This window comes from Mytilus californianus, unplaced genomic scaffold (assembly GCF_021869535.1).
Source record: "Mytilus californianus isolate M0D057914Y unplaced genomic scaffold, xbMytCali1.0.p SCAF_2, whole genome shotgun sequence".
NCBI classification, from domain to species: domain Eukaryota; kingdom Metazoa; phylum Mollusca; class Bivalvia; order Mytilida; family Mytilidae; genus Mytilus; species Mytilus californianus.
This window is the reverse complement of record NW_026262668.1, coordinates 52,566,207-52,592,843: the sequence shown is the minus strand read 5'-3', so window position 1 is coordinate 52,592,843 and position 26,637 is coordinate 52,566,207. Positions and strand designations below refer to the sequence as shown.

Sequence of the window (26,637 nt, the reverse complement as noted above, 5' to 3'; positions counted from 1 at the left end):
AATAAAATAAAATAAATTATTAGACCAAAAGCACTTGTTGGAAAAATGAAGTTATCTATTCTAAATACTTTTGTTTTTTTATTTACAGCTATAGCAACTAAAAAGTCTTTGTCAGTAAAACCAGCTAAGATAGTAGCAGGACATGAACCAGAGAAGACAAATGAATTTCTGCAACTTTTGGCATCAGCTATAAATGCAAATGTAAGTGATGTGGATTTATTTTTATGCCCCTGTTGCATTGGAGGGGGCATGAAGTGTTACTCCCGTCTGTACGTACGTCCCAAAATTTGTTTCCGTTCTCTAACTGAAGTTTTGTTTTATGAATTTTGATTAAACAATTAATTTAAACAAAGATGAAATTGGCTTCAATGTGCAAGTCTTTGAAGTATTAATTATCACCTTATTGAACTAATAATTGTTTAATCAGCAATACTACAGTAATGAATTTTACCATTTGAAAACAATTAGGAGGATATGATTAGAAAAACAAAAAATGAGAAATCATAATGTTCCAAAATGTCAACTCCTTTCAAATGTCTTTAGGTTAATAGTACACTGCTCCAGTGGGTTACAAAACCCAACACAGAAAATGACAATGACTTGATTATTGGCCTACATGTTCTATAGCATCACCTGTTAAGAAATCTTCACATCACCAGTGTGGTGTTGACCGGGAACTTGACCCTTCATGGAATTTATTTCGGTACTTATTTTTGCTTGATTATCTAAATTTACAATGGAGATAAAAAATGATTCTTCATCAATTTTCAAACAATAACATTTACAAATAAATGGGTATTTTCCATCAGGACAACATTACAAGCATGACAAGAGCAACATCAGCAGCATATTGTATAAAAACATCATAACAAACCCATTACAAACGAACAGCGCACCACAACAAAGTAACTAAGAATAGTCGAAAATCGTGCACTAACCACAGCGCTATCAGAAAATCCTAGGGAGAACTACAAAAAAAAAATCAAAGTACCAAAAATTCATATCCCAGTCAATTTTATTTACTGAAAACAAAATTAACTTCCATCTGTTTTTTTGTTGTTGTCTAGTTCCAAACAGCTTCATAGATGTTCATTTTTAAAAATGTATAAAAGAATATTTTTTTTCTAAATATGAAATATTACTTTTATCAGTGCTTTAAATAATTTTTCATTAATGGCTTAAAATGCTTAGTATAAGAACATTTTCCATATTTCACATACAGTATTTTTGAATGAAAGTAGATGTGGGGTAAAGACCAATGATACAGCATCCCATCAATCAGTGATTTTGCTAGCGCTCGTCACTTTCGTAATTTACGAAACTGTTTTCAAAATGACGAAAGTATTTCAAATCAATTTCGTCACTTAAATTTGGAAAGTGTAAAAATATTTTCGCATGAAAATGCTATAATTCTACCTGTCTACATGTTTCTGACAAGTTTATGACCCTCAGCTAATTAACATTTACAACAGGTGTTATAAAGTTGTGATTACAGCTAATCCGCTTATCGCCATCGGATGGGTCACTAATCCGGTTAATTATTTTCCCCAGTAAAGTTAGTCAGTCTGCATTTTAATTTCAATATTTCTCAAGGCCAACGACCACAATTTGCAGTTCGTTTGTCGTAGTTTCGTCATTTGTACAAAATTGATTTCCCCCGGACAGTTCGCTTTTTAATTTCAATATTTTTAAAACGATCATAATTTGCAGTTCGTTTGTCGTAGTTTCGTCAAATGATCGTATTTTCGTCATTTTTGATATAAAACGTTCAATTTCGATTTAAAAGATAGAACTTTATTCAAAACGTTCAGAAATGTTTTCACGTTAAAAACTTCCATCATCATCAACGAGTCAAACAGGTGCTTCTTTTACGATATACTGCGCATGCGTGAAAGTATTCCTATAGACACTAAAACGTAAAATACGAAATTAATTTAGTGCCAAAATAAATGAGAGAGACAAATATAGTTCTTACTAAGCAAATTGAAATAAAAAAATGATAATTTCCTGCCTTTTTTAAAACACGAACCAATCCGCAGATGAATCCGGATTCATTCTGAATTTATTATCTACTTGTCACTTCCCGTTTACATTTCATTTGAAAATCGAAAGTAAACGTGATCAATTCTCGATTAATTTACAATTTACAGTTATTGGAATCGTTCCATGTGAATTTGTACAAATCCTTGGTTCCAACTTTATAGAAATTAATTCAAAATATCGATTTAAACGTTTTATAAGGATAATGATTATGCAGTGTAATAGTCAAAGTTCAACAAGTTCATTTAAAAAAGGAACCCAACTTTTGTTGATCAGGAATGTCCCCTGAAACTAATTGAAGTATAATTTTCAACTAGATTTTCAGATCTTATATCCTAATCTTCATATTTTAGGGACACATCAGTCAAATGATGCAATTACTGCCTACTAAATTGATGTCTTAATTAGTCCTTCAAAGTCTGACAAAGATGTATAGCTAGTAATATGAATACATCCTTGGTCCCTTGCTGTTACCCAAAATAATGTTGATTTTCATCTCGCGCAAAAGTGACTAAAGCCCTCAAAATCCTAGCTTAAACCCTGCATCAATACATGGGCATGTCACAGATAGTTCTATTCAGTATTGAGACTAGAAGTTTGAGTAAAATGATATTTGTGGTAAAGTCAACAGCAACCCAACAACACATTCAAACAGGACTTGTCTCCTGTAAAACCATGAATAGAAATTTTGAGACAAATAGAAATTGTTTTTAAATTTATGTAAGCAAAATATGTTTTATATATAATAATTGTGCAGTTTCTTCATGAATGGTTTGATAAAATAGAAATAATATGAATCGTCTTGATTTAATTGATTAAAAAGAATTATTTAAAGATAAGTAAAACTTTGGTACTATTTTATAGGCTGATAATGGAGCAATTGTTGACAAAGTTTTAAACAAAGCAGGAGATACTGCGGAAGAACCAAAGAAAGAAAAACCGAGAGAAGAAAAAAAGAGAGAGGTTGGTTATTGTGCATTGTAGATGTACAGTGGTGTCAGAAATAAGACTTTTTATTGATTTTACTGGTTTTTATGCCTCGCCAAGCAGAGGGGGCATTAAGTGTTACCCTTGTCCTTCTGTACATCCGCCCGTACGTTTTGGAATTGGTTTCCTTTCTCTAACTTTAGTTTGCCTCAACCAAATATTATGAAACTTATACACCATGCTTATTACTTTAAAACACAGATCAAGTTTAAATTTAGGTGGTGTCACTTTTACCGTTCTAGAGTTATGCCCCTTTACAAATGGAAAAATTGCTGAATTTTTCGTTTTTGTCTCCAACTGAAGTTTGCCTCAACCAAATGTTATGAACTTATAGGCAATGCTTATTACCACAAAACTCAGATCAAGTTCAAATTTGGGTGGTGTCACCTTTACCGTTCTTGAGTTATGTCTCTTATAACGTTATATGCAAGCGGGGTCATCATCTGTGTCCCATGGACACATTCTCCATTTAGTTTAATTTATGATAATATTAACTCCTACATTTGTCTTATATACATGTAACTTAGAGTAAAATTCTGGGCTAATATGCATAAAACCACTTAAGTAAAGATATCCAATTGTAGTACTAATTTATCGTAGGACATTTATAAAAATCCATCCGTTCGGGACAAATCTTTACTGAAGTAGTTTTATGCAAATCAGCCCAGTTTCCTTGATCCTTGAGATAGTCTAGATCTACTAATTATGTAAGAGGCTTTAATCAACACAGAGTTGACTGAACTCATAATATTCAAATTATTGTGAAATGACAAATGTTCTATTTAATTAAATTACAAATATTTGAAGTTGATTTGGTGTTTGATTAAACAGGATGACAACATTAATAGCCGCTATAAAGATGACTGTTTGAGGATTGTTATTAGGTGTGAACAAAGACTGACCTAGTACACATTTTTGTTTAGGGGCCAGCTGAAGCCTGCCTTAGGGTGTGGGATTTTCTCGCTGTGTTGAAGACCCATTGGTGGCCTTGAGCTGTTTTCTGTTCTTAGGACGGGTTGTTGTTTCTTTGACACATTCCCTGTTTCCATTCTCAATTATAAAAAAAAAATGACAGAAACGTACCGTATTCAAAAGTTGTTGTGTTTGGTATCAACAAGGAAAGTTAGCTTAGTAAAGTCAAACGATTCAGATGCATTTGGCATTCAACCCACATAAAGAAACTTTCTTCTAAATGCTTATATATATGAAATGATTGCAATACACATATTAGCATCCCACCTTAAAGTCTAACAGAGTGTCTGAGGTCTCTGGCATGGGTACACAAAGATAATATTGCTAAGTTGTCTTTTCACAATTGTTGTTTACCAAGTAAATTGTACCTCTAATCTATCTCTTATCCACCTTTTTAAAAAAAATGGTAGAGCCGGGAAAAAGATGAAAAAAGAAGCAAAGATGACAGAAAAGAAAAAGATGAAAGAAGAGAAAAGGATGAGAGAAAAGATAAAGACAGACGAGACAGAGATAGATCAAGAGACAAAGATGAAAAGAGAGAGAAAAGTAGGGACAGAGATAGGGAAGACAGACGCAGAGACCGCGAAGATAGACACAAAGATAAGGATGACAAACATAGAGACAGAGAGAAAAGACATAGGGATAAAGATGAAGAAAAAGAAAGAAGACGGAAGGTAAATAATTTTTCCTTAGGAATTAATATACTTGAAAAATAATAAGGTTCCATGCTTTTAAATGTTATGTGCTGTAAAATCTGTCTAAACAGAACCCCTATTAGATAAATTTTTTTCATATTGAGACAGTTGTTATGTTTATAGAGGCTTGATATTGATGAATATATTCACACACAACAGTCCAGTTTACACAGATTTAAATTTAGACAGATTTCATTATATTTGATATACCTGTGTTTTGCAGAATTGTGTGTTGAGTATTATATTCTCTTAAAGCCAAATTTAAAGAAAAACCCCATTTAGCAGGATGTGTCTGTTTCAATAATTGATGAGCTAGACTGACAGTTTAGTTCATTTTTATTTGTATTTGACCAGTTGAAAGTTTTTGTTTTTAGAATTTTTCCTTCATCTTTTTCTTACCATCATGTAAATATTCCTAAATAGCGAGCTCCTATCAAAAAAGTGGACATATTTGCTGAGTTTCTGGCTGCTGATGATGATGATGGAAATACATCCTGTTCTAGCACTGATCTTATAGAAGGTTTTGCTGAAGATGTCAACAAGAAATCAGATACGTCAGGTCCAGGGGAGAGTAACAGTGGGGATCGAGTTGATAATCAAAAGTCCTCCCGTGCCAAACGTCCCAGAGCTGCCAAACCAAGATCAAAAGGAAAGACAGATTTAGATAAGGAAAACTCTGAAAAAATGTCTGAATCTGCTGAAAATGAGGTTGCTTCAGCTTCAAAGGGTCCTAAACAAAAGAAACGAAAATCAGGTACAAAAAGCAGAATGTCTATGAGGGATCAGGAATCAGAGCCAAGTACAAGTAGTCCCAAAAAAAAGCCTTCGAAAATCCCAGTGAAATTGGACAAAGAAGGTAATAGAAGTCCACCAAAATCAAGAAATGGGAGACACAGAAGTAGTAGCGATAAATTGGCTCTACAGCATTACCCAAGCTCTCCGTCTAAAGGGAAAATTTCAAGAAGGAAATCAAAAGATTTGCATATGGAAGATTCATGGTCTAATGCTGAAAATAATGAAAGTGGTACAAGTCTTAATCAAACTGTAGTGAGTTCAGAAAGTTCTGTTCTCAAGTTAGTTTGTTAATGTTCAGTTTTTAAGTTAGTTGTTTTTCTTGTTTGAATTTGTGTTGAAAATATTCTTAGAATTTGATTGCGGTACCAATATTTAGAAATGACTTATGGAAATAGTTAAATACAAGATAAATGTCATTAAAACAGGAAATTTGTACAGTTTTACTGGCAAAGGAATTGTATTCACAGAAAATCAATTCCTACAACCACACTAATCATGTGTGAATAAACTACCACTTACCAGTTTAGTTTTTTATTAACTTGATATAATGCCACTAAGTGTACCAGTAGAATTTGTCACTCTTGGAGTGAGAACTACATTGTATTCATCTTGTCTGTGCATTTGTCCATTCATCCAACACATTTTTGTCACACTTTTCTCGGCTTCTACAAAGCAGAATTACTTCATGTTTTGTCATTTACTTCATATCCAATCATTCACCAGTAGAACTTTTATATACTTCTTGATGCTGAAGAGTTGATACACCTTGCTATATTTGTGGTAAAATAATTCTCCTACTTGAAAATTGGCATCTCAGTTGATAGAATTTTACATATAGTTTTTTTCTGAGGTAACTTTTTGTGAAATATCATTTTCATGATCATACATGATTTAAATGAAGATTTTAAAATGCCATATACACTAGAACATTCATGCTCCAGCTTAAAGTGAACTATGAAATCAGTTACATGTATTTACTTTATCCTATCAACTGTGAACAGAGAGATACTTGATAAAAAATCATTGAGAGTCACACTCCTTTACCATGATTACAATTTACATGTATCATGTGTATTTACTTTATCCTATCAGCTGTGAACAGAGAGATACTTGATAACAAATCATTGAGAGTCACACTCCTTTACCATGATTACATGTATTTACTTTATCCATCAACTGTGAACAGAGTGATACTTGATAACAAATCATCCAGAGTCACACTCCTTTACCATGATTACATGTATTTACTTTATCCTATCAACTGTAAGCAGAGTGATACTTGATAACAAATCATCCAGAGTCACACTCCTTTACTATGATTACATGTATTTACTTTATCATATCAACTGAGAACAGAGTGATACTTGATAACAAATCATCCAGAGTCACACTCATTTACCGTGATTTTAACCTGAATTACTTTCATTTTTGTAGAACATGCAACATTTATGTTGTGAAAGCGAGACAAAGCGATCCTAGATTCAGTCGTCTGCATTGGCAGCATCAACATTTAGGTTCAGTCTGTGGTTTAAATTTTTTAAGACATCAATAACTTTGTTAAATCTTCATGGAATTTTAGGAAATTTAGACAGAAGCTTGTTTATGACTAAAATACAGTATTCAGAGCAAAATTTTAATTTTTCCGTATTTAAATGATAAATGGACTTTTTTTTACATTTAACAAATAGAAACAGTCTGGGTTTAAAGTTTGTTACACATCAATTGCTTTATCAAACTTCATAGAATATTATGAAACTTTGGAAGAAGCTTTTTTATGATTAAGAGATAATGTCTGAATCAAATTTTTGTAAATATATATTTTTTTCGTTTTTAGTATTTTTCTGATAGATGGACTCAGTTTTTTACAGTGAATATTTACAGAAAGTCTGGGATTAAACTTTTTTGATATGATGAATTTGTAAACCTGCATGGAATGTTGTGAATTTGGAAAGAAGCTAATCTTCAAGACGATGAAATAACATCTAAAGAAAAAGTTTGATTTTTTTTTAAATTCTGTATTTTACTGATTAAATGGACACACTTTTTAAGTCAACATTACACTTATACACTTACAGCAACAATCAGAGGCAAGACACAGGGTTTTGCGGAACCCCTTATGGATTTCTATTTTTATATTTTTATTATACGACCGCAAAAAAATTTTGTGGTCGTATATTGGTATGACGTTGGCGTCGTCGTCGTCGTCCGGCGTCGTCGTCGTCCGGCGTCGTCGTCCGAATACATATTGGTTTTCGCACTCTAACTTTAGTTTAAGTGAATGGATCTTTTTGAAATTTGACCATAAGGTTAAATACCACAAAAGGAAGGTTGGGATTGATTTTGGGGGTTATGGTACCAACAGTTAAGGAATTAGGGGCCAAAAAGGGGCCAAAAATGAGCATTTTCTAGTTTCCAGACAATAACTGTGGAACGGTGTATGGATCTCTCTGAAATTATACTACAAGTTTCCATACCACAAAGGGATGGTTAGGATTTGCTTTGGGGGGTTATGGCTCAAACCGTTTAGGAATTAGGGGCAAAAAAGGGGGAAAAACAAGGTTGTCCTGGTTAATGGACAAATACTTTAGTACAAAACATAATTTAAAGCAGTGTAAGGGAGATAAATCAAATACATCATTGAAATTATCTCCCTTACACTGCTTTTAAATTATGTATAAAGTAATGGTTAATGAACAATAAAGATAATTTAAAACAGTGTAAGGGAGGTAATCCAAATACAACGTTTTGGTTACTTCCCTTACACTGCTTTTAAATTATGTTTAAAGAAATGCATATTTATAAAGGAAGACCAGTAAAAATATCTGCAAATGTTTTCATCTTTTTTTTTTACAAAAAAATCCATATGAAAGATTTGACACTATATTTTTATTAATTCTATTATAAAATAGATTAAGTTAGCACTATGGTAAATTTAAATGGGTAATTATGGTTGCCAACTCCATTGGAAATTTGAATTGAGATTATGACCATATCTTGAGGGAAAGAATTTTTTTGGAGGAAAAGGGGGGGGGGATAAAAAGAAATTGTGGGGGGCCAATTTTTTCTCAATTCAGATTTCAGAAATTAAAAAGAATTATTCTTCAAATATTATTTTTTTTTCAAATTTCAAATATTGAAAAATTTCAAGAAGTAATCTTTAATTGCACAGTATGGCGCATTAGATTTGTAAAATCTTTGATCACATTTATTTATTTGTTATGCCGAATCTAACAGTGTATTTAGATTTTTAATTTTGGGTCCAGTTTTCAAATTGGTCTACATTAATGTCCAAAGGGTCCAAAATTAAACTTTGTTTGATTTTAGCAAAAATTGAATATATGAGGTTCTTTGATATGCTGAATCTAAACATGTATTTAGATTTTTGATTTTTGGCCCAGTTTTCAAGTTGGTCCAAATTGGGGTCCAAAATTAAACTTTGTTTGATTTCAACAAAAATTGAATATATGGGGTTCTTTGATATGCTGAATCTAACCATGTATTTAGATTTTTTATTTGTGGACCCCATTATCTAATTGGTTCATATTGAGGTCAAAAGGGTCCAAAATTAAACTTTGTTTGATTTCATCTAAAATTGAATTATTGGGGTTCTTTGATATTCCAAATCTAACCGTGTATTTAGGTTTTTAATTTTGGGTCCTGTTTTTTAAATTGGTCTACATTGAGGTCCAAAGGGTCCAAATTAAACTTAGTTTGATTTTAACAAAAATTGAATTCTTGGGGTTCTTTGATTTGCTGAATCTAAACATGTGTTTAGATTTTTGATTATGGGCCCAGTTTTCAAGTTGGTCCAAGATAGGGTCCAGTATTTAAACTTTGTTTGATTTCAACAAAAATTGAATATATGGGGTTCTTTGATATGCTGAATCTAAACATGTATTTAGATTTTTGATTATGGGCCCAGTTTTCAAGTTGGTCCAAATTGGGGTCCAAAATTAAACTTTGTTTGATTTCAACAAAAATTGAATATATGAGGCTCTTTGATATGCTGAATCTAACTAACCATGTATTTAGATTTTTTATTTGTAGGCCCCGCTATCAAATTGGTTCATATTGAGGTCAAAAGGGTCCAAAATTAAACTTTGTTTAATTTCATCGAAAATTGAATTATTGGGGTTCTTTGATATGCCAAATCTAACCGTGTTTTTAGATTTTTAATTTGGGTCCCGTTTTTTAAATTGGTCTTCATTGAGGTCCAAAGGGTCCAAAATTAAACTTAGTTTGATTTTAACAAAAATTGAATTCTTGGGGTTCTTTGATATGCTGAATCTAAACATGTGTTTAGATTTTTGATTATGGGCCCAGTTTTCAAGTTGGTCCAAGTTGGGGTCCAAAATTATACTTTTTTTGATTTCAACAAAAATTGAATATATGGGGTTCTTTGATATGCTGAATCTAACCATGAACTTAGATTTTTTATTTGTGGGCCCCGCTATCAAATTGGTTCATATTGAGGTCAAAAGGGTCCAAAATTAAACTTTGTTTGATTTCATCAAAAATTGAATTATTGGGGTTTTTTGATATTCCAAATCTAACCGTGTATATAGATTTTTAATTTTAAGTCCCGTTTTTTAAATTGGTCTACATTAAGGTCCAAAGGGTCCAAAATTAAACTTAGTTTGATTTTAGCAAAAATTGAATTCTTGGGGTTCTTTGATATGCTGAATCTAAACATGTGTTTAGATTTTTGATTATGGGCCCAGTTTTCAAGTTTGTCCAAGTTGGGGTCCAAAATTAAACTTTGTTTGATTTTAACAAAAATTGAATATATGGGGTTCTTTGATATGCTGAATCTAACCATGTATTTTGATTTTGGACATTGGACCATAATAGGTAAATTAAAAAAATTCAAGTTCTTAGACCACATTCTTTCTGTGTCAGAAACCTATGCTGTGTCAAATATTTAATAACAATCCAAATTCAGAGCTGTATCAAGCTTGAATGTTGTGTCCATACTTGCCCCAACTGTTCAGGGTTCGACCTCTGCGGTCGTATCAAGCTGCGCCCCAGCGAAGCATTTTATTGCTGTTGTGTTTCTTTTACATATTTTGTTTGTTTGTTTATGTATTTATGTTAATCAGGTTGTTTTTTTTCCATATTTTATTCACAACTGTCATTCTATGTATATTTAAAATATCATGTCTTGAAAATCATATATAAAATTGAGAATGGAAATGGGGAATATGTCAAAGAGACAACAACCCGACCAAAGAGCAGACAACAGCCAAAGGCCACCAATGGGTCTTCAATGCAGCAAGAAAATCCTGCACCCGGAGGTGGTCCTCAGCTGGCCCCTAAATAAAATTAAATGAATTCAAATGTTATTTGACAAGTTTCTATAATCTTCATGTGTCTTGAAATGATATATTTTTTTTGTCTTTGTATATTATAGGACATATTTGTAGTTTCCAACCAGATTTTCAAATATTCATAAAAACCACAAATAATTTAAAAAAAATTAAATGTATTTTCGTTTAAATATTCAAAAGCATTAATTCCTAAGATTCCATCATTCATAAGATTACTCTGTTCTATACATTTATAGTACTACGAAAATGGTAGTCGCCATAAAATTCTTTTGCTAATTTTTATTCAACTCTTATCTAATATATTGATGGTATATATACAATGTACATTTATGTTTTTTGTATTTGCCTTGCTAATTTTTAAAAAAATCAGATGCCTTTTCTTTTTTTAGGAAAAAGAAGAAGAAGCAGGAAAAGAGAACGAACCAGCTTTAATGAACGGAGAAGCAGAGGTAACAATACTAAAATAAGAAATTGAATGGTTGAGCTCCTTAGAGCTGTTCACTAAAAACATACATTGGACCAAGATAAGACAACTTGAATTTTGAACCTAAGGGTTGGTGTGATTGCTATAATGGGGGGGGGGGGGGGGGGGGGTGTTACTTTGTTTGTTCAAAGCGACTTTCCTGAAAAAAAGTTGTTAATAGCAGTGCACAACAACATATTGAGATGTATTCAATTGGGCCGTTTTAACCAACAAAATAAAACAAAAGATGTTACTGAAAAAAAATCAAAAGACCAAAACTGTTTAACCCAGAAGTAAGATTTCATTGAAAATCAAACACAATATAATAGGAAAAAAAAGAAAAAAAGTTATTTTTCTCTTTGCTTTGACGATTTAATTACTAATATAAAGTATGATGAATAAACAGTGTAAAAGTTTTAAGATACTGTCAAACGTGTTAGCAGAAATTTTGCAAGCCTGAATAAATATGCTTTTAGAAATTAAGGCCTATTCTGTTATGATCTTCACTAATTACATGTATCAGGTTCTTTAGGAAAATCTGCAGACTGTTGTGCATCTACAGGCTGACCCTTATTTTATACATTGTATGTAAAGATTGTAAAAAGGAGGTATGAGCACGAAAAGAAGAGGAAATAAAATGGCTATTTCTCGATGTACAAAAAAAAATTTTTGTTTTTCGTAATTTGCAAGAAACACAGTGATAATGAATGAACTTCAAGCACTAGAATGTGTGAAATAAAGATTGCAAATAAGTTGCACAAAAATAACCCTTTACGGTCTGCTACTTAGCCTGAGAGTTACATATAAACAACATTCATCCATATATGGGTCAAGATATGCAATTCATTTCAAGTAGGCCGTAGTGGTAGCCTTTTCCTTAATTTCGCTGCCCATATAATAAACTTTGTTTTATTCCAATATGTTATTTCTATTAAAAGTCAGAACAGCCACAGAGAGTTGCCAGACCCACATCAGCTAAAGGCTCTAGAAGAAGACACGGAGGTATGTTATTAGTGACCTTGACATCATTAGCTTTGTTTTATTTCTGTTTGCTGTGTTTTGATTTGTTTTGTCATGACCTCATGTTTACTTACAATGTTAAAGTTATAGCATATTGTTTTTATTTTTTACTTAATATTGATAAAATTTTAGATATTTGTCTTGAGTTAATTTTCACTTTTGATTTCCAGGGTACTAAGTCATAAAACTTTACTCAGTACTCGGAGTACCAAATTTGTGATCGAAACATCAAATCCAGTATTTTGATTGGATGATTTCTGAATCTGAGAATGATTATCGTGCTCGAAATTTTTATGACCGCAAGGCCTGATTTTATAGTATAATTCTACTTGAAATTGAAGTCATTTTGTAAATCCAGGAAATATTTTTTAATTTGTCCACAAATTTGGATAGACTTCCTTTTTGAAGTAACAAAACTTCCCCGTAATATTAGAAATCCTTTCTTATAAAGTTTAACATGCTAAAATGAATATACATGAATTTATTTTTACTTATAAAACCCTTTCTTATTAAAGGAAACAAAAAGCAGGGTTTTTTTAAGTAGATAGATTGAGATAAGAATTTTTTCCTGTTGGGTTATATTTATCAAATTGATAATTTTGTTTAGCTAAATTAAGTTTGCATAACCTGGAAAAATTACATAAATTTTAACAAGTTATAATTTCATCGATACTTAATATTTTTCTTTTGCATGTAAGAATTCTTTACTTTTAGTTCCTACTCTTTTCAATATGTATTTACTAGGAGAATAGTATTTGTACAATATGTATTTACTAGGAAAATAGTATTTTTATATACTTTCAAAATAAACCTGTTTTCTCAATGCATGATATGATATATTAACAATTCACAAAGTTTCAAGTGAAATAAATTTGAATTCCTGATGTTTGAGTAGTATGTCAAATACAAAAGCTTTTAATACAACTCTTGTTTTTAGTTTATATTGATCACAAAATGCACATACAAAGAATGCTATTCAGTAGGAATGTAAGCAGCGCTTCTCAATTTTTGAAGTGTTTAAGTAAGAAGTTTTATGGAAAAAACGTATGAATTTTTTTCTGCTTTTTGTAAAAATTTGCTTATTCAAAAGATTAAAATTGTCATGGAAGTTAAGTTCTGTATGCAGCTATTCTTTCAGAAACTACAATAGTTATTTAAAAAAAATGAGTAATAAGTTTAGTCAAAAATGTTTTTGTTTAAAAATTTTAGTGAGAAAACAAAATCACAATTTTTTAAATGAGAGTTAACTTACTCCCAAAATTTTAACACACTTTGCTTAAATCCTCCTTATTGAACCCCAATTTCACTAGCTGAGTAGCTGCTTTTCACATTTTAGCATTTTTATTTGCTAATGTTGGCATATTTATTTTTGCCCCATTAACAGGACGACACCATGCTTCAAGTGATGAAGGTATGTCTGAATTATCAGGTCACAATTAATGTTGTAGATAGATGTAGAAAGTTGGTCTGTACTGAGTTTTAAAACTGGATCTATTGTAGTCTTTTGTTCCAAGCAGAGAATCTTAAAAATAGTTTATGCTAAATTTGTGTCATCTGAAAATTTAGGAAATGACTAAAAAGTTTTTCATTGTTAGAAGTATAATAAAAGTTTCAATTTTTTTTAAATATGAAATTAGATAATTATTAATGTTGTATATTTAAGTTGGATAAAATTCTCTTTTTTTTGTAAAAAGATTTTGTAAAGTAATAAGAAACACTGTTTGATATGCTTACTTTATGTATAATTTTTGTCTGCATTAATTTATTGATAAACTATTAAAACATGTTTTCATTGAAATTTGTCCTATATGCATATTAGAAAAAATAAAAGACCTAATAGATCTTCAATACCCATGTGATATCAGGTTTTAATTTCTGAAAAAACATTCATAGATTGAAATTGTCAGATATTTTTTTATTTTAACATGTTAAAATTTTAATAATTCGATTTCTTGCATTAGAGGTTATAACTTATCGAAGATTTAAAACTATACTTGTATAAACACTTGAATATTTTTGTCTATAACATGCTCAAGTGAATAAGTATTCTATATTTTTGACATCAGAATGCCAGATCATAGTTTTAAAGCTCAGTGTTAACGTACTGTATTACTTTGTTGACAATCATGAAATAAAAGCTGTTTTTTTTAGAAATTGTGTATAGACCTAGGACTATGGGAGACAACTCCTGATCAAATTTTTTTCAAACTTTTTATTGATATTTTCAAGAAGTTTCTTTTGCTTTTTTTCAAATAGGAAGTGCAATAATTTAAATAAGTTTGACGTAACAAACAAATCTTCAGATGAAAGATGCCAAACAAATTTCATCCCATCAAATTAACATTGAAAAATTTAACAATTAAACAACTGTAACAGTTTGTATTATTACATCTACAGTTAATTGGTATTATAAAACTTATTTCTTTATAATATTTGGATCACAATGACCTAATTTTAATGTTTGGTTGGCTTTTAGTAATTTTTACTTATTAGTTTTCATAAAGTGCTTTTAAAACTCAGCATCCCAGGTTAAAATAAGGAGAATCATTTATTGAAAAATTAGATAAAAAATAAAAAAGAATGGATAAGATGACATGCTACTTTATGATTGTCTACAAAAGAAATGTCTAATTTTTTCTTAAGTAGAATAGAAAATTTCTTCTTCCTTGTAGATTTAGGATTCCTAGAATACATGTATATATATATATATATATATTGCTTATCTGTGAATGCTGAATAATTTTTTTTTATTCCTATGTACAGCTTGGTTTGTCGTTTCCAGATTGCATTGATTCAATGTACTATGTGGTCTTTTATTTCATTAAAGGGTCAACATTTTGTTTGTACAGTTATATTAATTACATAATCAACTACTTGTACCAGGAATTTTAATTTAAGGTCCAGGCTTTGAATTTTATTTTCTATGTTTGTAGAGTATTTAAAGTAATTAGTATTGTTAAGATTGGAAAATCCTAAAGTGAAATCCAATTATCTTTTTTTGATCCTCAGTCAAAAACAGTGGTTGCAGAGATAGAGTGATGGTCTTTGCACATGTCTTTGTGTCCATCGGACATTTGAAAAAAAAATAGCCCTAAATTCTTCAAACACTCCGCACCAAAAATTATATTGGTCCATCAAGGAAGGAGCTTCAAACCTATTTTGTTATGAGATCAGAACTTAAAAGTAAAAGTCAGATCATTTCATTATAGAAAAAAACCACAAAAGCACTATCTATAGAGACATCCAGTCAAAGGTAAAAAAGTAAGAAGTCTAATTTCATGGCTGTATGAAGACGTTATGGTAAAAGATTGTATAGCTATCTTGTCCCATATCTACCAACTGTTATTAAAAAGTTCCAAGCTTTGTACAATGGTTTTAAGGAGAAGTTGGAGCCATTTTAACATCAAGGTCATAAGTTAAAGGTTAATATCACATTATGTTGTTTATTGGAAAAGCTAGTGTGTTTTATTTTATTCATTATTCAAACTTGTTACAACAGTGTCCTGTGATGAGAGGATGAACTCTATTGAAAATGGGGGAGTCATACTTGTAAGCTCTTGCAAGAATTCTTCAGAAACATTATTTTTATAAGTCTCTTGTTTTTATACAGCGCAAAAAAATTTTTGTGGTCGTATATTGGTATGACGTTGGCGTCGTCGTCGTCCGAAGACGCATTAGTTTTCGCACTCTAACTTTAGTTTAAGTGAATGGATCTCTATGAAATTTTACCATAAGGTTCAATACCACAAAAGGAAGGTGGGGATTGATTTTGGGGGTTATAGTACCAACAGTTAAGGAATTAGGGGCCAAAAATAAGCATTTTTGTAACTTCCAGACATAACTTGTGTGTAAGTGTATGGATCTCTCTGACATTGTACCACAAGGTTCCATATCACAAAGGGAATGCTTGGATTGATTTTGGGGGTAATTGCCTCCAAATTTTAGGAATTAGGGGCCAAAAAGGGGCAAAAAACAAGCATTTTTCTAGTTTCATGACAATAACTTGTGTGTAAGTGTATGGATCTCTCTGACATTGTATCACAAGGTTCCATATCACAAAGGGAATGCTGGGATTCATTTTGGGGGTAATTGCATCCAAATTTTAGGAATAAGGGGCCAAAAAGGGGCAAAAAACAAGCATTTTTCTAGTTTCCAGACAATAACTTGTGTGTAAGTGTATGGATCTTTATGAAATTGTATTACAAGGTTCCATATCACAAAAGAAAAGCTGGAATTGAGTTTGGGGGTAATTGCCCAAAAAGTTTAGGAATAAGGGGCCAAAAAGGGGCCAAAAATAAGCATTTTTCTAGTTTCCAGACAATAACTTGTGTTCAAGTGTATGGATCTCTCTGAAATTGTACTGCAAGGTACCATACCACAAAGGGAAGGCTCGGATTGATTTTGGGGGTAATTCCCTAAAAATTTTAGGAATTAGGGGCCATAAAAGGGCAAAAAAACAAGCATTTTTTTAGTTTCAGGACAATAACTTGTGTGTAAGTGTATGGATCTTTATGAAATTGTACTGCAAGGTTCCATATCACAAAGGGAAATCTGGGTTTGAGTTTGGGGGTAATTGCCCCAAACGTTAGGAATTTGGGGCCAAAAAGGGGTAAAAAAACAAGCATTTTTCTAGTTTCCTGACAATAACTTGTGTTCAAGTGTATGGATCTCTCTGAAATTGTACTGCAAGGTATCATACCACAAAGGGAAAGCTGGGATTGAGTTTGGGGGTGATGAATCATAAGGGGGTTCAAAAAATTTGGGGGGGGGGGGGGTTTTCCTTTTTTTTTTCTTTAAAATTTTCCATTTTAAATTGGTTATTTCTGATTTATATATTAAAGCAAATAATAATGATATGGTTTGAATAGGTTAATTAAAAAATTTTAAGTTCTTAAACCACTTTCATTCTGTGTCAGAAACCTATGCTGTGTCAAATATTTAATTACAATCCAAATTCAGTGCTGTATCAAGCTTGAATGTTGTGTCCATACTTGCCCCAACTGTTCAGGGTTCGACCTCTGCGGGCGTATCAAGCTGCGCCCCAGCGGAGCATTTTATTTATTATCCCTTTATGGGTTTCTGACAAACAACTGTCAGTTTTGTCTGTTTAAATTCAAATTGTCCAGTGAACTGTAGGAAAGCTGATAGTTGATTGGTGATAGGGTTTTGCTCAGATAAATTTTTCTATTTAACAATATTATTTTTTTTCAAGCTTTTGAGGATATGATAGGGGGTGTAGCTCAAAATCAGTTTGCCACTGTCTGAAATGGTTTTTATTCAATCTTTGATTTGAACACATTTCAGTTACATACGATGCACCAAATTTTAAAAAATGTGGCTGTCATAAGTCATGCATGCAAACAAAATGTTGTTTTGCTTTGAAACAAGTTTATCAGATGTTGTATAAATATATGTTTATATATGTATATAATACATTGTTTTTTCTTATTACACATGCTTTGTGGAACCCTTTAAAAAAAAAAGTTATATTAAGAAAGTGAATGAAGAGAGAGTTTGATAAATCATTTATTTTGAGTTTTTTAATACAAGACCAATTATTTTAACGAACAATTTTGTCAAAGCTGTTGCTTTATAAATTTGAACTATTCATTATGGTACAGTTCTGCTGCCTGTTTGAAATCTAGGAATACGTTGGAAAAAGTGGTAAGAAGTTTGTTGATTTGAAAAAGGTCAAACTTCAATTCTATAAGAAATAATTCGTCTGTGTAAACAAATTCCACTAGATTTTGTCCATCATACTTAGTCTTCAAGATAAAATTATGAGATATACATGTTATATTTTTATATATTAATATATCCAGAGGATCCTTTCTGCCTATTGATTTTTGATTTTTTTCTCTGCTTATAGATGATGAACCAAAAAGACAAATTCAGGCCTCAACAGATCCTTCTGTGGGCGAAGCAGACCTCCCTCCTCAAGTAGTTGCTTCGTAAGTATAGAGAAATATGCATGGCGAAGCTTTTAATTCATTTATCTGGGTTTTTACTGATAAATGAACTTTGTTTTTGGCAGTCACAATGACACTTTTACATTGACAGCAGCAATCATAGGTGAGAAATAGGGTTACCTGGAATCCTTTACAAATTATTGATTTAGTATTGATTTTAAACTTTCTCTCCACATAATGGAAGGATTTATTTGTATGCATAATTTTGAATAATTTTGAACCATTTTCGTTTTTGTTCAGACGGAAAGCAGGACGACCAAGCAGTGCTAGACCTGCTCCTCCTAGGAGGAAAGAACAAACCATGGTGGAAAATGAACCAGCTATGAGGTAAACTAAGTATAGATATTGTAAAATATCAGCCACTCGACACAATGTGAATCTTTTTTGCTTATTCGCTGCACTCCCTCACAAAAAGGTTCGCATAGTGGATCCAGCTGATATTTTATAATATCAATGTGTAGAAAACCTGATAAGCTATACATAGTATGGCACCAATTTTACAATAGATTATTTGAATTATGCAATTGTGATATTGATGTAAGGATCATCAAAATGTTTAAGAGTTTCGTTTTACAATAAGTGACAGAAATGACAAAACTGCTCACACATGAGATGTTGGTCATGGCCACCTTGGTATTGTGAAAATATGTCGCACAGTGAAAAACCATCATGAATTTCTGAGATATAGAAATATCAATATTCATTTTAAAATCTTTTAATCATTTAAGATATTTGTACTATATGCGAGAAATGAGAAAGAGATAATATAAGAATATCTATGACACATATTCACTGGTTGTTGAAATTAAACTATGCAATAAAAATTTACCTGAGCTATGAAATGTAGGTCATGGTAATTCAAAATTTCTTTTTCCACATAGATGACTTTAGTATGAAGAAATGAACAGGAAGAGATGATTGGGGCCTAGGTGGCAGAGTGGTCGTATAAGGTTATTTTAAATTATCACGTTCCTGTGATTTCTGAGGTTGTGAGTTCAAACCCTACTCATGGGGAGGTTTATTTGACCTCAGTTTCAATTACGAGAGATTGCCAGTTCTCCTGCCAAAGGTCAGAGTCTCTCTTCGGGCTTCTGATACCAAAACAAAAATAAAAAAAAACTTGCACCCATGAAAGAACCAGGGTGACACACAAACAAACAGATGTGATAACTATCTTCAGATTTTTTTTTAAAACTAAATTTTATTGTATATCCATTTATAACTATATTTATAATGTTGATATATCAACAGACTGGGCAGTGGACAACCTACCAATGTTATTGTGGACGATGGTCAAAATTCAGATGATGAAGAGGATGAAACTTTTGTTGTTGAAGAAACTGCCCCACCACCACCCGATAGTGATCAGGTTTGTATAGTTGAAAATATGAATAAAAGGATATGAAAGCTAATTTTGCTGTGATGTGGATTGTTTAATGTTATATCTTAATCATGGTAAAGATTAAAGACTATGATATATAAGAATAAAGATGTCAGTTTCAAATATTCAAATAGAATAAAAATTTGCAATATAAAAAAGAAATGGTTTTTTATAATGCTACTGTTAACTATTTTGCAGTCACATTTATCAAAATATTACCAGAATTTACTGTAATATTTTCATATTTTTTTCGCGGAATTATTTCATTAAAATTTGCATGAACACTTTGCATTGATTAGGAAGAGACGGCACCAGACGGGGTAAATAATTTCAATAATTGTTGTACTTTACTCTTTTTTCCAATAATACCTCAATTCTTATTGTTTACATGTAGATAGTCATCAATTTTGTATATTATTATTAACTTTTATTTTCTGTTAAACATTGACTTTGGTAAAAAAAAGTTAAGTAGATGCATCAACTCAAGCGATCTCAAAAGTGCCCTTCATTTTGTAAACCTTTAACCATTTATAGATCGGTTGAATTATTGCAGGCGAAAATCATCATCAGAACTTTAAATTGTGCCTATTTTCAGCGATTTTGCTAGCGCTCGTCATTTACGAAACGGTTTTCAAAATGACGAAAGTATTCCAAATCAATTTCGTCACTTAAATTTGGAAAGAGTAAAAATATTTTCGAATGAAAATACTATAATTCTACCTGTCTTATTGTTTCCGACAAGTTTATGACCCTCAGCTAATTATGATTTACAACAGGTGTTATAAGTTGTGATTACAGATAATCCGCTTATCGCCATCGGATGGGTCACTAATCCGTTTAATGTTTATCAACCTCATAATTGTTCATCATAATTATTTTCCCCAGTAAAATCAGTCAGTCGGCATTTCAATTTCAATATTTATCAAACAAGTACAATTTGCAGTTCGTTTGTTGTAGTTTCGTCATTTGAGTTTTCCCTCAGACAGTTCACATTTTAATTTCAATATTTCTCAAACGATCACAATTTGCAGTTCGCTTGTCGTAGTTTCGTCAAATGAACGTATTTTCGTCATATTTGATATAACTTTTAATCAAAAACTTTCGACAATTTCGATTAAAAAGATAGAACTTTATTCATAACATTCAGAAATGTTTTCACGAGTCAAACAGGTGCTTCCTTTATGATGAACTGCACATGCGCGAAAGTATTCCTATGAATTTAAAGACACTAAAACGTAAAATACGAAAAAATTAAGTATCAAACTAAACGAGAGAGAGACAAATATAGTTCTAATTTAGCAAATTTAATTTAAAATATGATAATTTCCTGCCATTTTTAAAAACGAACCAATCCGTAGATGAATCCGGATTCATTCTGAATTTATTATCCACTTGTCACTTCCCGTTTTCATTTCATTTGGAAATCGGAAGTAAACGTGATCTATTCATGATAAATTTACAATTTAAAGTCATTAGATTTGTTCCAATAAGGATTTGTACAAATCCTTGCTTCCAACTTTATAGAATTAATTCTAAATATCGCTTTAAAACGTTTTTAAGGATAATGAGTATGAATAATGCAGTGAAATAGTCCCTACAAGTTCATTAATGGGAATTTATTAATGCTGTGATTCCTGGTTTAAAAAAAATGGATCCCAACTTTTTCTGATTAGGAATGTACCCTGAAACTAACTGAAGCGAAATTGTGAACTAGATTTCTAGATCTTATATCCTAATTAATCTTTGTATTAAAGTTCCACATCAGTCAAATCATGCAGTAACTGCCTAGTATGCCTTAGTCCTTCAAAGTCTGACAAAGATGTATAGATAGTAATATACATCCTAGGTCCCTTGCTGCTACCCAAAATAAGATTGATTTTCGTCCCATGCAAAAGTGACTAAAGCCCTCAAAATCCTAGCTTAAACCCTGCTGTTTTACAATAAAGTTGAAAATATTGTCAGAGGCATCTCTGATATTATAGTTTCTGTTAAAGAAAATTTCATAAAATGTTAATCTTTAACAGCCCTACCATTTTATATTGTTACCTCCCTACCCCTGTATATTGTTATGCATATTTCCTGTTACCCTGTGAAAATATGTTAAACTCCCTACCCCTGTATGTTGTTATTTATATTTCTTGTCACCCTGGGAAAATGATTTTTTTAGATTGGCAAGTGTAAATTTCTGTTATTTTTTTTTGTTATCAATATTTTTATAGGAAACCTATATAAAATAAAGTATAGTTTTATTTAATTGCTGTAAGAACTTAAACATTCTTTTAACCCTTTCAATGCTATACACAGCATATGCCGCGATGACGTACGCCGCCTGCCACTGCTGTTCGCAGCATATGTCGTGATTACTATGGATTTTTCATCCAGACTTGTAACCATTCGGTTTTCATTCGGGTCCTCTCTAATTTTTCCTCGTATGAATCGAGGATATACAAGGTCCTGTTTGCGCTTGAAATCATGGGAATTTTAATGGTAAAAGCATGCAGTAGAAGAAAAATTTAAAAAAATATTTTGACAAATGCAAATGGTGGAAATTGAAAAAGACGCTGTAAATATGGAATTATTTCAGCATTTCTATGGCGAAACTGACAACGAGGAGTAGTTAAAAGGTTTCCCGTTATCTCAATGTGTTAATTACATTCAATTTGTGTGGGAAATATGATTTGGTCGATCTTTACGAGACGTAGAAAAAGGGGGGGAAACGGAGGTTGACTGAAAATTTTTAGGACGGAGCCACTTATTTGCGCCATGTTTACATTAAACATTGTGTATGGTGTAAATACACTACGGAATCGAGAAACTGGTGTCTTTTTTATTATATGGCAGATAAAACAACAAAATAAATGAAGATTAAAAGTTGTTTTTATTCAAAATTCAACACAAATACAATAATTTACACCTTTTACCTGTTAATTACCTGAAAATGCAGGTAGCTTGATGAAAATTTTACTAAAATAATTGCATAACATTACAGTTCATGCTCTCCTGAGCATTTTTCATGCACTAACTTTGTCTGTATCTCTAATAATAAAAAAGATACAACAGTCTGAAAAGGAATATACTGTTCTAATGAATGAAACACAAAAAAATGCAGCAGCAGCATCCATTTTTCTATATTTTTGTGTAGCGTTGAAAGGGTTAAAAGAAAAGAAAAAAAGATAGAATTATACTGAGCGATTTATTGAATTAAAGAACTTAAATTTCTATCACAATTGCTCCCAATATTAAAAATTGAATGCTTCCAATAATAAAAATGAATGCTCCCAATATTCATATGAAAACAATTGAAGTAGTTAGAGTTGAGATGCATAGTTACTTTTTATTATAAATCTTTTTGTTTTTCTCTGTTTTTTGTTGTTTATTTTATGCTTTTCCTTATATATTGACATTTTATATTTATATATAAAACTACTTAATCACCTCTAATATAGACTAGTCAGATTTTATTATATGCACCAAATTTTAGTCTGTTATCTTGACACAAGGGAGGCATTAACTTACTTTAATTTTAAAGTATGTGTTATGTATAATCGTAGAAGCCTTGAAAATGTAAGATAGTTGAAAATTTAAAAATATGCATATTTATGAAAATTACATAAAAGCTCAAATATCTTGAAATCAAGATGGAAGTTTCAGAGTTTAGAAAAATGGCATGTACATTAAGACCCTCATGAGAGAGGTTATTTATCTGTGTGGATTGTTTGTGTCATATTACCAAGTATAAGAAATTCAGGAGCCTCCGGAAGATATTCTTTCATTTAGGATAAGTCTTTTGAAGAAGAAACGTGTGTCTGGGAGTCAAAATTTTAAGCCGGTTATCTATGATGAGTTTATTTGAAATCCTTTCTACAGATGTGACTGAATGGATGACATTGAGTGAAAATACTTGTTTTTTACATACTTATAAGTCTATAGCTAGTTTTATAGTGCTTGGAAAAAAAATTTCTTATTGGAGTATCAAAGGTTGATGTACAAAATTCTTATTCATGTAAAGAAGTAAAAATCATAAGTATTTGAAAAGAAACTTCGGAATATGATTCAAAACATTCAGAGGAATAAGAATTATGTTGAAATGTCAAGTGATCTGTGAATATTTTTAGAATGACTCTACTCTATTTTTAGGCCTTATCTCGACCGCTAGAAGATGGAGACGATGAAGACCATGGTGGATTAGTTAAAAAAATATTAGAGACAAAGAAAGAGCTAGAAGGTCCACAACAAACCAAGAAAACAGAAATTGTAAGTTGAAGCTCCAGTGTTGACGCTTCTCTCCGACCGTGCAAGACCTTCGTGGGTAGTCAAGGTCGTTACATTTCTTGTAACCATAGCTGCAAATTTTTATACGACCGCAAAAAAATTTTTGTGGTCGTATATTGGTATGACGTTGGCGTCGTCGTCGTCCGAAGACACATTGGTTTTCACACTCTAACTTTAGTTTAAGTGAATGGATCTCTATGAAATTTTACCATAAGGTTCAATACCACAAAAGGAAGGTTGGGAATGAATTTGGGGGTTATGGTACCAACAGTTAAGGAATTAGGGGCCCAAAAAGGGCCAAAAATAAGCATTTTTGTAACTTCCAGACATAACTTGTGTGTTAGTGTATGGATCTCTCTGACATTGTACCACAAGGTTCCATATCACAAAGGGAATGCTGGGATTGATTTTGGGGGTAATTGCCTCAAAATTTTAGGAATTAGGGGCCAAAAAAGGGGCAAAAAACAAGCATTTTTATAGTTTCATGATAATAACTTGTGTCTAAGTGTATGGATCTTTCTGAAATTGTACTACAAGGTTCCATATCACTAAAGGAGAGCTGGAATTGAGTTTGGGGGTAATTGCCCAAAACGTTTAGGAATAAGGTTCCCAAAAGGGGCCAAAAATAAGCATTTGTCTAGTTTCCAGACAATAACTTGTGTTCAAGTGTATGGATCTCTCTGAAATTGTACTGCAAGGTACCATACCACAAAGGGAAGGCTGGGATTGATTTTGGGGGTAATTGCCTCAAAATTTTAGGAATTAGGGGCCAAAAAAGGGGCAAAAAACAAGCATTTTTATAGTTTTATGATAATAACTTGTGTGTAAGTGTATGGATCTTTCTGAAATTGTACTACAAGGTTCCATATCACAAAGGGAAAGCTGGGATTGAGTTTGGGGGTAATTGCCCAAAACGTTTAGGAATAAGGGGCCAAAAAGGGGCCAAAAAACACATTTTTCTAGTTTCCAGACAATAACTTGTGTTCAAGTGTATGGATCTCTCTGAAATTGTACTGCAAGGTACCATACCACAAAGGGAAGGCTGGGATTGATTTTGGGGGTAATTGCCTCAAAATTTAAGGAATTAGGGGCCAAAAAGGGGCAAAAAACAAGGATTTTTCTAGTTTCATGACAATAACTTGTGTGTAAGTGTATGGATCTTTCTGAAATTGTACTACAAGGTTCCATATCACAAAGGGAAAGCTGGAATTGAGTTTGGGGGTAATTGCCCAAAACGTTTAGGAATAAGGGGCCAAAAAGGGGCCAAAAATAAGCATTTTTCTAGTTTCCAGACAATAACTTGTGTTCAAGTGTATGGATCTCTCTGAAATTGTAATGCAAGGTACCATACCACAAAGGGAAGGCTGGGATTGAGTTTGGGGGTGATGAATCATAAGGGGGTTCAAAAAATTTGGGGGGGATTTTTTTTTCCCCTTTTTTTTCTTTAAAATTTTCCATTTTAAATTGGTTTTTTCTGATTTATATATAAAAGCAAATAATAATGATATGGTTTGACAAAATGTTTAAATAGGTAAATTAAAATTTTTTAAGTTCTTAGACCACATTCATTCTGTGTCAGAAACCTATGCTGTGTCAAATATTTAATTACAATCCAAATTCAGTGCTGTATCAAGCTTGAATGTTGTGTCCATACTTGCCCCAACTGTTCAGGGTTCGACCTCTGCGGTCGTATCAAGCTGCGCCCCAGCGGAGCATTTTATTGAAAATGCTTTATTAATTGAGATTAGAAAAGATTTGATGTTTCAGTTTTTGTAAATCTTCAGTTGATTCTTAAATCTTGGAATGTCATGGCTACTGATTGGTATCAGAATTTAGTTTGCAAATGGAAACTTGTACATTAGGACTGTTTCTGAATTAAATGCATGAGAGAGGCTCTGTTTTCCGATTCCAACCCCCCATAGAATTAGATATTTTAATTTTACTTATAGTTCATACAAAATTCTATAAAGGAAAATTCAATCTCCAATATTTAATTAATTTGAGTGCTTCCTACCCTCCCATCCAATAAATTCTGGATCCCACCCAATAAATTCTGGAACTGCCCTAAACAGAAGACATTGTTTTTTCAGAAAGTTTTTAAAGCTTACATTTTATAGATATCTAACTCTGTCATAACCTAGACATTATTTCTCAAATATGGAGTTTCATTTTGATGTAAAATATTTCTATGTAGCAGAAATAGCTGATAATATTTTGTACCTTCTAACTAGAATAAGATATTTTAATTTTACTTATAGTTCGTACAAAATTCTATAAAGGAAAATTCAATCTCCAATATTTAATTAATTTGAGTGCTTCCTACCCTCCCATCCAATAAATTCTGGAACTGTCCTAAACAGAAGACATTGTTTTTTTCAGAAAGTTTTTAAAGCTTACATTTTATAGATATCTAACTCTGTCATAACCTAGACATTATTTCTCAAATATGGAGTTTCATTTTGATGTAAACAATTTCTATGTAGCAGAAATAGCTGATAATATTTTGTACCTTCTAACTAGAATAAGATATTTTAATTTTACTTATAGTTCGTACAAAATTCTATAAAGGAAAATAAAATCTCCAATATTTAATTAATTTGAGTGCTTCCTACCCTCCCATCCAATAAATTCTGGAACTGCTCTAAACAGAAGACATTGTATTTTCAGAAAGTTTTTAAAGCTTACATTTTATAGATATCTAACTCTGTCATAATCA

At 31.7% G+C, this 26,637-nt stretch overlaps 1 protein-coding gene across 4 annotated transcripts in view; it reads left to right on the top strand.

Annotated features, from left to right (window-relative positions):
* Positions 1-26,637, top strand: part of LOC127729992 (TRAF3-interacting protein 1-like) — a 36,279-nt gene that overhangs the window by 4,711 nt on the left and 4,931 nt on the right. Inside the window, exons 4-14 of one of the 4 annotated variants that reach the window (XM_052237993.1) lie at positions 89-201; positions 2,905-3,003; positions 4,410-4,673; positions 11,206-11,265; positions 12,218-12,281; positions 13,684-13,710; positions 18,169-18,250; positions 18,509-18,595; positions 19,520-19,637; positions 19,949-19,969; positions 23,787-23,903. In XM_052237993.1, the coding sequence (XP_052093953.1) occupies positions 89-201; positions 2,905-3,003; positions 4,410-4,673; positions 11,206-11,265; positions 12,218-12,281; positions 13,684-13,710; positions 18,169-18,250; positions 18,509-18,595; positions 19,520-19,637; positions 19,949-19,969; positions 23,787-23,903 (1,052 nt within the window). The remainder of the gene's footprint in view (positions 1-88; positions 202-2,904; positions 3,004-4,409; positions 4,674-11,205; positions 11,266-12,217; positions 12,282-13,683; positions 13,711-18,168; positions 18,251-18,508; positions 18,596-19,519; positions 19,638-19,948; positions 19,970-23,786; positions 23,904-26,637) is intronic. The other 3 variants (XM_052237995.1, XM_052237994.1, XM_052237996.1) reach the window with 3 other exon arrangements.